The sequence below is a fragment of the Salvia splendens genome, chromosome 2 (genome assembly GCF_004379255.2).
Source record: "Salvia splendens isolate huo1 chromosome 2, SspV2, whole genome shotgun sequence".
Lineage (NCBI taxonomy): Eukaryota > Viridiplantae > Streptophyta > Magnoliopsida > Lamiales > Lamiaceae > Salvia > Salvia splendens.
In genome coordinates, this window is record NC_056033.1 from 12208842 (window position 1) to 12223647 (window position 14806).

Below are 14806 nucleotides of genomic sequence, written 5' to 3' on the forward strand. Positions count from 1 at the left end.
TTTCTACTGCTGTTGCCGAGATTAAAATGTTCATTCCTTCATCCAGGAAAAAAGTTGAATTTGTTTGTAACCAATTTAATACTATATCACCATGATTTAACAAAATTGACATTTAGGAGATTTCTTTCCTTTTTTTTTACAAAAAATCTTCAATGTCATTCCATGAATCAGTTGCTTCCTAAAACTTGCAAGATATAAGCTGTTGCTATTTGCTAATAATTGTGTATTAAAATCCTTCAATCTCTAAAATACTGTATCTATTTTTATGGGACTAGGGAGTACTAAAATTCCACTACAAGTTTTATATTTTGCCATTGTATTAAACAACTCATGTTGCTTTTAACAATAGGCCCAGTTGATAGGAGGAGGCTTGGCTTGTCTTCATATATCCTTTCAATAGTAGGCCCATTTACAAATTTCTTGATTATTGAACAAAATGCATAACGAGTTATAACCTGATTACAAATAATTCGTCACCTTATACTTTCAGAAACTATTCAACGTTTTCTCTGTGTTTTAGGCTGATACATATATTCTCTCTTTTTTAAGTACTCCATTAGTTCGTTAAACAAAGTAGAGATTAAGAGATTGCACATAAACAAGACGTCTAAATAAATATACATCATTGCTAAACAAATAATCATAGAGTACAAATAAAATATTTGCATTTACAAGAGGGATATTCTTATGAAATGATTTTATTTCCTAGCTATGTCATCATCTTCTTCCGGTTCTTGAAGGAGCCCATCTATTTAGAATTGGTTAGTATGCTGTTTATCATGCTCAATGCCACACACGGTTGATCAACGGGTACCTGAAATCAAATCTAAATTAATTAAATTACACGTCACATATTTCATGTGTATATTATAACCAAATTCCCAAAATTATTGAAAATACACAGCTTCCTATTAATTTATGCTTTTTTCCTTTTTGATTGACAGTTTCACTTGAGTGTGCAATTTGAAATTGAAGATGTCACGCTACGCTAAACAAAAACTGCAGAAAAAGGCTGACCAACTATTGAATTTCAAGCAATATTGTTTACTTGTAACATATAAATGAATGTCCAGTTAGTACAATGAGTACGTAGCATATATTATCGATAGAATTATTAAAGTATTTGATTACAGTAATCTGTATTTCACAATAAATCAATTGATGTTTTATGAATATTTTGACTATGACAGGATCAAGCAAGTGTGTAGTCTTGGGACTGTCTGTGGAATTCATTATTATGTCAGACATGGGCACTAGTAGTATTTTTTACCATCATCTATTCGCTTTATATTTATTTATATATTGAGGAAACGTAGCAATAACTTGAGTAAAATATCTTACAAAATGACCAGCTCCAAGAATCCAATAGAAATGCAAATTTTTGTAGGATTTGGTGAAGCCCTTTGTTATTCTCTCTTTCCCACAATACATTGGTGTTCTTTCCATGCTTAAGAAAGTTTTAAGCCCACTCCACCTGAAAATTAATATATAATGTGATACTATCAACAACTACTGAAAAAATAAACATAATCAATTGATATTTAGTGGGAAAGGAATTTATCACTTGAGCTTTTCAACCCATGCTTCAGTTCCCTTTGTGGAGCAAATAACATCAAGCTACCAAAAAAAGAAAAAAAAAACACAGCAAATTATTCATACTAGTTTACAACATACCAAAAATCTATTCCACAACTATGGAAAAAGCTCACACAGAAATTAAATAAAGATCCAAAACAATTACTTGACCACTATATATAGTGAGATTGACTCCATTAGCTAGAAGCTGATCCACCTACAAAACATCCAAAACTGAATTAGTGATTTTTTTTTACAATGGCAACATATGTATATGTTCTATTCTCATATCATCAATAGGCTGTACCTCATCAATCCTAGGTTTCATGAAATCTCCTTCCAATGCTGAAAAAACAGAACCTGATTGGCCTCCCCATCTACCACAAAGCATCATTAATACTAATCAATGTTTATGTTAACATCATCAACAGCACCAACACTCATGTTAAGAAACAATCAACTCACTCAACATTTTGAGGTATGTTGAGCTTCTTCTTGATCACACCATTCATTAGGGTATTGATATCACCATCACCATCCGTTGTATCCCGCCTCAACGAATTCAAATATCTCGAGTATCGCCTGATGGAGATATGTTGTGATAGCTCAGAGGCTGACAAGGACACAGGGTCCATCCAAGAATCCAGCAAGAAGTTGTAGAAATCCTGCAAATAGCATCGACCGAATCTTAGTCGATGTTTTAAAGCCGCATTGTCTGTATTTCTAATCAAATGTTATGTTTTACCACTGAATTACTGCTGGAACTGATCACACCTTCAAGATCACTCCATGATTCTGTGGCCTCAACAAACTTGCCTGCCTCAAGTTGTTGCTTAATCTGCTCAGCAATACTGTTTCTCAAATATTTATTGTTAGAAAACACTCCAAGAAATTTCTGACCAAAATCAAGATGCAAGTTTTTATAGACCTATTTGATTTCTTGAGGCCATTGTTGTCCAGCCTTGAGACATCTTTTAGAAGAGGGCCCCATGAAAACTGCATAATCATGTGACAATCATGAAGGGTTTACTTACATGTTGCAAGAATCAAACAAACAAGACGCACCACAAAATCTTCTGGTGAAATCCAGGTATCCCCCAATGCAATTCCTATGAAATAGCATAAAAAGAATTCTTCAACTCAAGGATTCCCACCCCTTTTTTTTTTTTTGAAATTTTACCTCCAAGTTTGAGCTTTAATTTGCCAGCTTGAATTGCTTTGAGAGCAGATAATCCAAGAGTGACAGCATATTTTCCTCCATAAGATTCAGCCACAATATAAAGAGGGCTTTTTTGGAGAGTCTCATTTTTATTGAAAATCTCAATCAAAAGTGTAGTTAGATCATCAGCTGCTTCATAATCAGTTTTCACCAACAATTCCAGATTTTCCACAAAACTGTATCCTGTCCCAACTGGATTATCCTACACCAAAAAAAGTCAAGAAAAGATTTTGAGAATGTGGATAAAGACAATTCTGATTTCTAATCTCACCACAAAGAGGAGATCAGCTTTTGTGAGCCATGTTGAATTTCTTGGCTTCAAATAGGTGTCTAAAGGCCCAATCTCCTCAAAATTACCAATCCCAACCCCAGAAGCACCCTGATCATCAACCACCAATCAAAAATTGAGCAATACTACTACAAGAGAATTATGAAAAAATAAACTCACAGGTCCACCCTGCAGCCAAAGAATGATAGGCCAAGGCTTGTTTGGATCTTCAGTTCTGTGAGGACTTCTGTAATACCACCAAAACATATGGGCTTCTGCTCATTATAGAGACACAGAGAATCAGAAGAGAAAATTGATGAGGTAGAGAGATAGTATTAAAGAAGCAGCACTTACTGGGCCTGACTTGAACATAGCCCCATGATTCTGATCCATCATTTGATCTTACTAAAGATCCTTGAAGCAACAACAAGACTGAAACAAGAAGAGAAAAACGGATATGGGACTTCCCCATTTGTAATAGTAGTGGTTGCAGAAATGTGGAGGTGAAATTAGTGGAGTTATATTGACACACGGACTGTCAATGGTTGCGTGACCTCCTCTTCCTACTGATCTTTAATAAAAAATCTGACAACAGAAAACAAAGAAATCCCAAATAAAAAGAAAATGGCAACAAGAATTCTGGTGTGGGACAGAGAGTTTGACTCTAGTCTACAGATTGAATATCCAGTTAGATTTAGTGTGCACACTGCACAACTGATTACTCTTCGAGTCTTCGTCAATGATTACCAACAATAAATAAAACGAAAATTTTTTATTGACTTCGCATAAAGTTTTTAAAATCCGGCATATCCGCGGTGGTGCGGACGTCCCGACGGACATCCCCGCGGACTTCCCAAAAACACCTCCTGTCGCTCTCACTGTTTCTGGCATTGCTCTCCGTTGTGAGGCTTCCTCCCTGTAGGTTTGAATTGGAGGTAGCTTTCACTAATGCGCCACCACACTGTCGATATGCTGGTTAGCCCCGATATATGGATCCTCCATTATACTGGTCCACGCCTTCGCAAGCGCGTTGTACTTCTCTGTGCTCCAGACGGTCCTCTTTTTCCCGCTGGATCCCTCCCCCTCAGCGGCCCCCGCCTCACCATCGTACACCGGCGCAGGCGAGGTAGTGCCCCGTCCCCTGCCCCTCCCTCTCCATGTCCTCCCCCTCCTCTCTGTCGACGTTGGTGCGTCTGTGGGAGAATCCCGGATCGGAGATAGCCCCAACTCCTCCATCGAGAACGTCTCGATGCCAGTGAACTGAGTCTCGAGAGGAGTACTCGGGGGGTTGTCCGTCGACAGTAAATCCATATAGGGGCGATAAACAATGTCCACCGGTGATTGAGGGACCCCCTGCATACTCCCCCCGCAGCGACAAGCGAGCCCTGCATCATCCCCGACATCATCCCCGGTATTCCGGGCATCATCCTCGGCACTCACCCCGGACATTTGGGACATCATCCCATACCAAGGCGGGTACATGTTGTAGTACTCGGGCATCATCCCCGCCGTCATTTGGAGTTGGGGCATCATCCCCGCCATTCCGGACATCGTGGCGGACATTGGGGTACTTCCGTCAACGGGAAAGATCGGTCCCTGTGACTCGCTCGTGGCGGGGGAATCACTATCGTGGTGCTCCATTTATCTTCGAAAGAAAAGTATTTAGAGAGAGATACTCGTTAATACAAGTGGAGCGAATGAAATGAAATTCAACAAGCCGTATTTATAGAATTTTCAAAAAAAAAAAAAAAAAATCGGGATGTCCGCGCGGACGTCCGTGGGGTCAACGCAATGGCGGACGTCCGCGAGGACGTCGCCACGGACTTCCCGGGAATGCCGCGGAACTCCGGTGTCCACGGCGGACGTCCGTATCCGCGTCACCTTTGCACAATGGCGGACGTCCCGCACGGACATATGGCACGCCGGTCAGACGTCCGCTGGGACGGGCGCCATTGCGGATGCTAAGTTTTCTAAGTAATCAGTTAAATTGAGTAATTTTTGAATGAGTTCCGAACAAATTTGACATTATCTATATTAGCGATCGATTTCTAGATGATTGTTAGTGGAGTATGTTTATAGTCAAATGGAGTTGTAACACCCCGACTTTTTGTTTATTCTCCAAAGGACGTCGTTACGCATCTGAAAATTTTTTCGCCTTTATTTATTTGTCGAGAGAAGTATTTCACTTTTTGAGCCAAACAATTATTCTTTCCTAGCCCAATTTGAAACCCAATTGTCCTGAGCTCAAAACTTTTTAATTCTTCCTTCTTTGAGCCCAAAATTAATCATGTTAATTCTAATCTAAGGATATCTATCACTATTTAATATCAAATCTTCGGTAGTTATCTCAAATCTCTCCAACCATCAAATCCATCAATATCTATCAGTTTTGCCTCTCTCTATATATATCCAACCAATCCCACGATCTTTCTACACATAAATTCAATACCAAGAAAACAAAGAGTTAGAGAGATAGAGAAGAAAACCGAGAGAGTTAGAAAGGAGAGAAGCGGCGGCGCCGATTGTCGCTGAGGTAAGAGGGAGAAGGCGAACGACGACGAGCCGGCGGGGAGCAGCAGCAACTGTTCGGTAGTTCCGGGCGGCTTCGAATGACAGCAACGGTGTTTCTGACATCGGGAGATGGCAGCAGCAGTGAATGGCGGACAACGACTGCTCGGCTAAATGGCAGTGGTGGAGCTGAATGACGGTACGACTGGGAGAACGACGACGTAGAGCTGAGAAACCGAGAGCTGGGAGACATGAGGTAACGAGAATGAGAAGTCTGAATTTATTCTGATTTGGGATAACAAGAGCTAGTTTGTGGGTTAAATGTGTGACTGTAAAAGAAAAGTGATTAATGGGCTAATTCCATGTTTAAGTTGGCCGAGAGGAATTATTTTATGGAATGAGTTTGAGCATGACTTTTTGAAGGAGTCGGGATGATTAGAGTTTATTTCTTAGGCTAAAGAAAAATAAATGTGCTTGGGCAGATGAGTGGATGCGGATGGCCGCTCGAGCACGGAAATAAATGAAAGAGAATAGAAGCATGAACTAAATGAAAGGATTTTCTCCACGGATAAAACGGAAGTCGAAGTAAGGAATTCAAATTCAGAAAATTAAACGAACGAGGTGGACTTTCTTTTTAAATAAGGACTATGCCCTAAGCAGTTTATTTCAAGTACGAGTTATGTGATTAAATTCCAAATATATTGTGTCATGCCATATTTTGTTTTGAGGATGTGCCTATCTGATCGCCCTAGTGGGGAGTGAGTCCCTTCTAGAGGTTATGAGTTTAATCGAATTCGGGTTTGTCTAGGGAGTGAGTCCCTATTCAAGCTAGTGTACACAGAGGGGATCGTGCGCTATCTCTTTCGAGTTGGCCGGTCCAGTGATCGAGAATGTGGCCACATTCTCGTTTCACATATGAGGTTCAGATATGGTACGAGGAGAGAGAAAAATGGGATGCGCGGCCATACTTTTGAGCGAGAAAATGTTTTGGGTGACTTTGTCTTTTATAAAACCCCGAGTTCACTTTTAAATGCTGACACAATATTTTATGAAAATTATTTTGGCATGTGTTCACTGGGTACATCAAGTACTCAGCCCTGCATTTTCTTTTAAAAATTTGCAGGTTGAGCGTGACGAGCGCGGTGGGTGTTGAGCAAGGTCGTTGAAGAAATCTAAGTGTCTAGAGTGTGTCATGTCTTCACACGTGGCATATTTCTTCTCTCAAATGCTTCCGCTGAGTAGTTGTCCTTCTTTTGAATTCTTGTATCCCCGAGATAATATTCATTTTTGAGTTGTTAATTGTTGAGATACTCTGATTTTATTCGAGCTATTCCCATTTGTTTCGAGCTATGGTCGATTTGTGTTGTTTTCCCCTTTCTTCCCCGTTTCTTTAATCCTCCCCTAGTCGCAATCAACCGTGTTTTCTATCCTTAGAAAATGCGGGCGTGACAGGAGTATAATAAAAAAATATATAAAAATTAATATTTAATTTATTATTTTTAAAAATTATGAATTAACCAAAAAAAAAAAATTAGTATAATTTAAATGGTATTTTTTCCATAAAAAATATGGATTAGTTGTGAAAAAAATTGGATCCTTAATAATTACTCTGTCCACGAATAAGAGTCCCGGTTTTCCATGTCAATCTGTCCACAAATAAGATTTTCGGTTCACTTTTACTCTAAATTGTATATAAGCCTCACATTCCACTAACTTATTTCAGTCATATTTTATTAAAACTAATACTGCTACATAGTCCATCTGTCATAAGGTAGTTGGGACATTCCTTTTGAGCACAAAATTTATTGATGCGCTAAAAATTAAAGTGGAGAGAATAATGTAAGAGAGATGAAATGAATCAACTACTTTGGGAATGGAGACAATCCAAAAAAGAATAAGACTCAATTGAGATGGATGGAGTACTATATATATAATCATGACTTATATTTCACTAACTTTTTTTCACTCATTTCTTTAAAATCCACGCCGAAAAGAAATGAGACTCCTATTTGTGGCGGAGGGAGTATTTAATTTTACAATATACTCCGTAGCTCTTTTATCCTCTCTTTTAAAAAAAAAAAAAAGGCTATAAATAGGCTATTTTAGAAGTCACCCTCAATAAAAATTGTATTTCTGAGAAAATAGATTTTTCACGTGTACATGCACCTTATCCAATGACTATAAGGTTTTGGAAAAATGGAAAAAGTATAAGAATGACTTCAGTTATTTTTAAAGAACTTCGTATCTAATCAAGTTTGTAGGTAGAATGTCTTAATTGTTCTGGTTACTGATTGATGGAGTACTTTTTTCCAAATGAAGATGCTTATGAATTTCTCTAACCTAAAGTTGCAAAATATATTCCTCACTATCACTCTATAGAATATTTCATTATGTCATGAATATGATTTTCTGTATTCAAGTTAAAGGTGCAAAATATATTCCTTGATATCACTCTATATATAGAATATTTTCAAAGTCGCAACAATTTGCATACGTTGACATGCATGCAGTATTTGGTTAGTTTATTAGTCTGAACTTTCTCTTGTGTACACAACTAGAAATTAATGAAGCAAAGTCCAAGTGTGTTTGTTTTTGGACATTACAAACCTACCCACCCCTACACATCTAAAGTATTTAAGACTTTTATTTAGTGAGAGATTAAAAGTGGGCATCGTGGAATGGGGGTTAATTAGTGAATCATTAGCTCACTTTCAAGTCTAGTTTCTTTGTTTGCCTTTTCTTTTACTCCCGAAATTAGGTGCTGCATCCAAAATTTTATTTTGCTTTTAACCGAATTCATTTGTTTGGAAATTTATCTTTGCACTCTATCTTAAATTAATTTGTAATTTAGCATAAATTTGTTTAATTTGAAAAATAAATACAATGATATGCCGAACATACTGAGTAGAAAAATCATTCCAAATAAATATGGAGTACTTCAAAGTCACAAATTATACAACAAATAATGCAGCCCATAATTCATTTAGTACTACACCAGTGCAATGCACCAACCAATTAGCAACCTCTCATGCTACTCTTTATTCACAGCAGAAGCCATCCAAAATACCAATGGCTTTCAGGTCAGAGATAACACCTACTTTGGTTAGACCTTAACATCAACTTATTCTGACGTTAACACTTGCAAAATGAAGGTTGCTGTAAGGAAAAATGTCTCAATCATCAACCAACTTCCTCATTCTGAATCAGATAAATCCACCATGCTCTAAATTTTCTTTAATTTTATTCACTGGATAAAGTAAGCTCGGACAGCCTCGACTACTGGGGCCCGGCACATCGGACACTTCCCTGTATACTGGATCAGTTTTTCAGCACACTTGGAACAGGTACACATGTGACCACATCTGCATTTTGAATATATAATCAGAAATGGAGAAAGATTATTTCATAGCAATCAAAGAAAAAAAAACCTTTTGATATGGTAATCACCAGTGTATTAGTTACCTGTACAATAAGGTATCGATGTTGCTGTCGTGACACAAGCAGCAGTCCGTACAGAATCCCATTGAGACTCCTCGTGAAGAGGCACCCTGTTCGATGCGCCTGGATTTCATATGGTGAAAATGGTCACTGGGGATAAGATGAAGCTAGATGTTGTTACCAACAAAGATTTGTATTCCATCATAGACAAAATTGCCTTTTGTTAACAAGGAGCGGTTTAAAGCAGCAGAAACCTCTTGCTGCACTGACCGTTGCAGCTCCATTTGCATATCCATGCACTGTTCCAGCATGCTTTGCATGTTGCTTAACCTTTGCTGAAGCACCGGAAAGATGCACGCACAATATTTTAGAACAACAGACGAAAGTCTCCCATCTCATACTATGACAACAAAATGGATTAGGAAATGTGCAATTACTGTTCCAAAATGCTGACTCGAGTTGAAGTGAGGTAAGCTTGCCCCCTGCATTTCCTCGTCCCAGAGTGGCTGGGGAGTGGATACGAAGGAAGAAGCCGGATCATATGAATTTCTTTCTGTAGCCTCCATAGCTCGATCACCGTTTGGTTGCTGTCGCTGGTCTTAAACAACTAGGCTAGGAGAAGAAGACTCATTCTCCAGTTCCCACTCAGCAGAAGTGTGACCTTGCCTTTCCACGTGAGATTGTAGCACCTGGTCAAGGCTCTCATGGAAACCACTTCGAAGAAGACCAGAGACGCGTCTCCTGCATCATAAAGAAAATTTGAATAGTTTACTTGAAAGTCGTCAATCTGGCTGAGATGACACGAAATAATATTTAATTTTGCATACCGGCTCAAAAGTTCCCGAAGTTCAATACTGTGTACATTGTTGTCATCAGAGTAATAGAACGCATTTAGTCTTCCAACGGAATCACCAACCTCTCCAGAAGGTATAGCCAGCCAACTATCGATAGCATCCTGTAAGTCATGGTTTGGCCAGTCATCATGTGATTCTTGCATCTGATCTTGCTCTGCAGCATTGTTATCAGATGTGTCTCGTAACAACTTGTTACCGGAGGTTTCCTTCCAGATTCTAGCCATAGATTCTCCGCTCGTGTCCACCCATTCTTCAATGTCGGTCACAGAATCAACTGGCCGCTCGTCCACATTTCCTTCAATGTCAACAGTATGTGCAGCAGTTTCCTCGTCATAACTCACACCACTTCTCGATTCACAAAGAGAGTGTAGTGTGCCAGTTTCTAGTGAAAATTCGTTGCTAATGGTTACAGTTATCTCTCCTCTGCCTCTGATAATACCAGCCCCCTCTGCAGTGGACATTTGCTCAGTTGCATTTCCCTCCAAAACTTGGCCTTCTGTGGTATCAACACTTCCAACATCACACGGAACATCTCGCTGACTGACATCCACGTACGAAGACACTTCTTGCACATGCCCCTCATTTATTGGGGATCACCAGGATGATCACCAGGATGATCAAAACACTCATTATTGATATTACCAATCAAATAAAACCTTGGTAAAGGTAAACCTTGTATCCTTCGTAAACAGACTCCATGACAGTCAACACAAAATCAGTATCATGTGAAGCAGGTCAGGACAAGACGGTGCAAGGTCAAGATACACAGCAATCTAACATAGACATAACATAATGCGAGGGAATCGGAGGAAAGTGTGATCACCTGTATGCGATTGCGGTAGGTGAAATTCGACACGGGCCTGTGCTCCAACAGACCCTGAAGCTCTGCCTTCCTCTCAAACTGAGCCCTCTGGAGAAGATCAAGCAGAGTTTGTCTGCCACATATTCTGCGAATGGGTCGGCATGCAGTAGTCTCACAATGGGACACAGCCATTCCTTCACGCACCTGCTCAATACAAGAAACGGCCTCAGCACCTCTATCTCTGACCAGTTCCTGATTGTTTCTCTGCTGGGAATTCATCTGCCCCCATTCTCTCGTGATTCTCACTCTTTCACACTCATTCTTACCAAGCCATTGTGGCCCTGAACAGTTACTTAGATGGAAACTATGAGGCGAACGGCCCATGGAACCACCCTTCATCCATTCTTGAAATATCTGTCTCACTCTTTCCCATTCTAATTCTCCCAAGTCACTTGATTGTCCGGATATGATACTATTGTTATCATCATGGTCTATCTCCGAACGTGTAACTGATAGAGCCTCGGTATCATAAGCATCTTCGGAGATATCACATTCGTGCCCATTATCACTCCTTGGGGCAATTCTCTGCCCCCTTGGCCTATAAGAAGGGCTTGCCACGTGGTCACCCTCGAGCTCACGCCACATCTTCAAAAGAGAAGATGCACGGGTGCGAGGCGTGCCAGGCTCATCACTCCACTGCCTCGACACACTAGTTTGGGAGTCCCGAAAAAAGGGACCAAAAGCAGATACACTATGCATACCGGCGACAGCCATTGTTAAAACTCGATCACAATATAGCTGTGCTTAACCGTGAGAAATGAGTCCTAGGTCAATAAACCGACCATTTGAGTCAATCCATCGTAAACAGGAGTCTTCATCACCCCTTCTAATCAGATTTCGAGTCAACACAAACATCAAGCAATGCCTGCAAAAAAGATGATGAAAATTCTACTTGGATAGTTGGCAATCAAGTGCAAAAGCGATCCAATTTATGCTAGATTCTTGAAATGCTTATCCATTATCCAGCCTTCAAAGAGGGGTGGGAAAATAAAGATCTTAAGATGCTAACAAAATTGGGGATTTAATAAATGAAAAGCGAAAAGGTAGTGTCTTGCATATACATCTTGTCCCTGACCAGTGACAACTCAACCAAAGGGAAAAGCGAAGCAAAAGCAACTACCAACATTTGAAATTTGCTGACAATTTCAAAATTGAATCAAGAATAGAATCCAATTTTTGGGATTAGATATACGCTAATTACACCGTAAAAAATGAATCTTTGTTGTCACGAAATTCCATCAATGTTTCACACTGGTTGTAATAGCAATGTTTCACACAAACCAACCGAGACAAATATGAAATATCACCCCATTTTCTATATTGACCATTAATTTGAATAGTAGTAAGAGATAATAAAAGAATATAGCGTACCTTTGCAAATACTATTCGAGATCAGTGCACCAATTCAGAAGGAGAGGAGGAGAACTTAACAGAGAAAGAAACGGTTGAAGAATGGAAAAATATAGAAATAGAAAGAGAGGGAAACAGGAGGAGTTTATAATACGTTAGGGGAAATTAATTCAGTACTCCTACTACTATGAAATTTTGCCTCTGAACTCGTGTATGGTCGCCACGTGTCTCATGTTATTAGCTTCCTGTTTTTTAAATTACGCAGTAAATTATTAATGCAATCCAACGTCAAGTAAATACTCCATATACTAATTTCTTTTGATACTTTATGCAATTAATAATTAATGTTGTTGATTTATACGTATATTTTTGTTACGCTTCCGTCTATTTAAATTAGTGAAATAGTAGTTGGTGTTCATTCCATCTGCTTTGCACTTTTAATATGGACCCTTCATAAATTATTTTATGGCATTGACTTGGATTTTAGATTGCAAGACAAATATGATATTTTGCATACTTGTTTAGGTTGGTTGTCACATTAATCTTCTTAAAGATAGTAATAGAGAGATGTATAGTAGTTTATGTAGAGAGTAGAGAGAAAAAGTTTGTATTTTCTTATTGATATGAAATGCTCATCTCCCTAGTATTTATAGGGAGATTTGAGTCCCTTTAAGTATAACAATAAATACGTATTGGAACTACACCACACTAGGAACTCTACACTCTAATGAATATGGGCGGCCATCTAGGAACTCCACTGTAATGAATGAGGGCGGCCATTTATGATTCCTTTTTTCCAACACTCCCCCTCAAGTTGAGCAACGGTATCTCCGATACTCAACTTGCCCATAAATTCTTTGAAGACTTTAGGACTCAATGCCTTGGTTAGCATGTCTGCAAGTTGTTCCTCCGATCGGACGAATGGAAATTCGATGATGCCGCTTTCAATTTTTTCCTTGATGAAGTGACGATCAACTTCGACGTGTTTCGTTCTGTCATGTCGTACTGGGTTCTCTGAAATGCTGATTGCCGCTTTATTGTCACAGAAAAGTTGACTTTTCCGTGAAGGAGGGAATCCGATTTCTGTTAACAACCTCCTAAGCCAAAGTATCTCCATCAGGCCACTTCTGATCCCTCGAAATTCTGCTTCTGCACTTGATAATGCTACAACTTTTTGCTTCTTGCTTCTCCAAGTGACTAGGTTTCCCCCAACAAAGGTAAAATATCCTCCAGTGGATTTTCTATCGACTGGATTGCTTGCCCAATCAGCATCGGTGTATCCATCAATTTCCAAGTCTTCCATTTTTTCTAAGAATACCCCATAACCGACTGTTCCCTTTAGATATCTCACAATTCCCATGACAACATCCATATGGTCTTCCTGAGGCTGATGCATGAATTGACTGACAACTCCAACTACATATGTGATGTCGGGTCTAGTATGAGAAAGATAGATAAGTTTACCTACTAACCGTTGATATCTTTCACGGTCTATAGGCTTCGCTCCATCCACAATCTTTAATCCATGGTTGGGTACCATTGGCGTTTCAGCAGGTTTGCAGTCCAGTAGGCCAGTTTCTGCTAACATGTCAAGAACATACTTCTTCTGTCTTAGGAATATTCCGTGCTTGGATCTCAACACTTCAATTCCTAGGAAGTACTTTAAAGCTCCCAAGTCCTTCATTTCAAACTCCCTGAAAAGATTCTCCTTTAGATTTTGGATTTCCTCGGCATCATCTCCTGTTATGATCATGTCGTCAACATAGATTATTAGACACGTCATTTTGCCGTTCCCCTTCTTTAGGAATAGTGTGTGATCTGAATGACTTTGTTTGAAGCCATGTTTGAACACTGCCTGGCAAAATCTTCTGAACCACACTCTGGGGGATTGCTTCAACCCATAAAGAGTCTTCCTCAGTCTGCACACCTGTCCTTTTCCAAATTCTTCACAAAAACCTGGGGGGACCTCCATGTAGACTTCTTTGTCTTTCTCAAGTTCTCCATGAAGAAAGGCATTTGTAACATCAAACTGATATAATGGTCATTCCTTACATGCAGCTACAGATAGAAGTGCTCTTACTGTATTCAGTTTGGCCACATGGGAGAAAGTTTCTTCGTAGTCTACTCCATACACCTGAGTATATCCCTTAGCAACCAATCTTGCCTTGTATCTCTCGATTGAACCATCTGCACGTCTTTTTATGGTAAAGATCCACCGACATCCTACTGGTTTCTTTCCCGGAGGTAGAGTACATTTTTCCCATGTTTCATTTTTTATCAAGGCATCAATCTCCTTCTTCGTGGCTTCCCTCCAGTGTTTGTGTTTCATTGCCTGATCGAAGGACTGCGAAATTTCTTCTTCTTCATAAAGTGCAGCTTCAATGCCCTAGCCATTTCGGTAAGGTGTCCTTGTGTGAGATTGGCAACACTGTATCTAGATTTCCGCCCTTTCCAGTCTGGTGAGTATCTTCGAGGAGGGATGCCCCTTGTACTTCTTTGGGGCAATCTGTCGTGCCCTGTCTCTTGTTATGTCGGTGGCTCATTTGTATCACTTCTGTTTTCCCTGTCACTGTCAGTGGTTTCAAGTAGGGTACCAATATTGGGATCAGAAGATTTTACCTCAGGATTCAAGGACTGGTCAGATAGCTTGGCAGTGTCCTGAAGCGGCATGTTATGTTCCTGTGGATTTGATTGCCCGGTGGTATTGCTAACTTCCTCTGTTGGACTGGTTT

At 39.6% G+C, this 14806-nt stretch overlaps 2 protein-coding genes across 6 annotated transcripts; both read right to left on the minus strand.

Annotated features, from left to right (window-relative positions):
• Positions 1-608: 608 nt before the first annotated feature.
• On the minus strand, positions 609-3751 carry LOC121788488 (serine carboxypeptidase-like 51). Of its 2 annotated transcripts, XM_042187154.1 has the most exons (13): positions 3417-3749; positions 3243-3337; positions 3066-3173; positions 2756-2996; positions 2641-2684; positions 2504-2571; positions 2321-2426; positions 2041-2240; positions 1883-1952; positions 1742-1792; positions 1565-1617; positions 1342-1474; positions 609-814 (listed from the first exon to the last, which is right to left on the minus strand). In XM_042187154.1, the coding sequence occupies exons 1-13, from the start codon at positions 3532-3534 to the stop codon at positions 749-751; spliced, it is 1353 nt and encodes a 450-aa protein (XP_042043088.1). In that variant the 5' UTR covers positions 3535-3749; the 3' UTR covers positions 609-748. The 2 variants fall into 2 exon arrangements, with proteins under 2 accessions (XP_042043088.1, XP_042043089.1); XM_042187155.1 differs by lacking the exon at positions 3066-3173 and having other exon boundaries at positions 3417-3751.
• A 4717-nt stretch (positions 3752-8468) lies between these two features.
• On the minus strand, positions 8469-12192 carry LOC121762258. 4 transcript variants are annotated; one of them, XR_006042183.1, is made up of 4 exons: positions 12096-12192; positions 9836-11589; positions 9033-9749; positions 8469-8932 (listed from the first exon to the last, which is right to left on the minus strand). XR_006042183.1 is itself a non-coding variant. In XM_042158074.1 (3 exons), the coding sequence occupies exon 1, from the start codon at positions 11436-11438 to the stop codon at positions 10584-10586; it is 855 nt and encodes a 284-aa protein (XP_042014008.1). In that variant the 5' UTR covers positions 11439-12049; the 3' UTR covers positions 8469-8932; positions 9033-9749; positions 9836-10583. The 4 variants fall into 3 exon arrangements, 2 of the variants coding, with proteins under 2 accessions (XP_042014008.1, XP_042014011.1); XR_006042184.1 differs by lacking the exon at positions 12096-12192 and having other exon boundaries at positions 9033-9343; positions 9446-9749; positions 9836-12049; XM_042158074.1 differs by lacking the exon at positions 12096-12192 and having other exon boundaries at positions 9836-12049.
• Between the last annotated feature and the right edge of the window lie 2614 nt (positions 12193-14806).

Bases quoted from the DNA above. Each gene is read 5' to 3' on its own strand.
- LOC121788488 (XM_042187154.1), bottom strand. From the start codon at position 3,534: ATGGGGAAGTCCCATATCCGTTTTTCTCTTCTTGTTTCAGTCTTGTTG. The intron at 1,953-2,040 runs GTGAGTTGATTG...GCTTTGTGGTAG, and splicing joins AACATACCTCAAAATGTTGA to ATGGGGAGGCCAATCAGGTT. The intron at 815-1,341 runs GTAAGATATTTT...ATTTGATTTCAG, and splicing joins TTCTTGGAGCTGGTCATTTT to GTACCCGTTGATCAACCGTG.
- LOC121762258 (XM_042158074.1), bottom strand. From the start codon at position 11,438: ATGGCTGTCGCCGGTATGCATAGTGTATCTGCTTTTGGTCCCTTTTTT.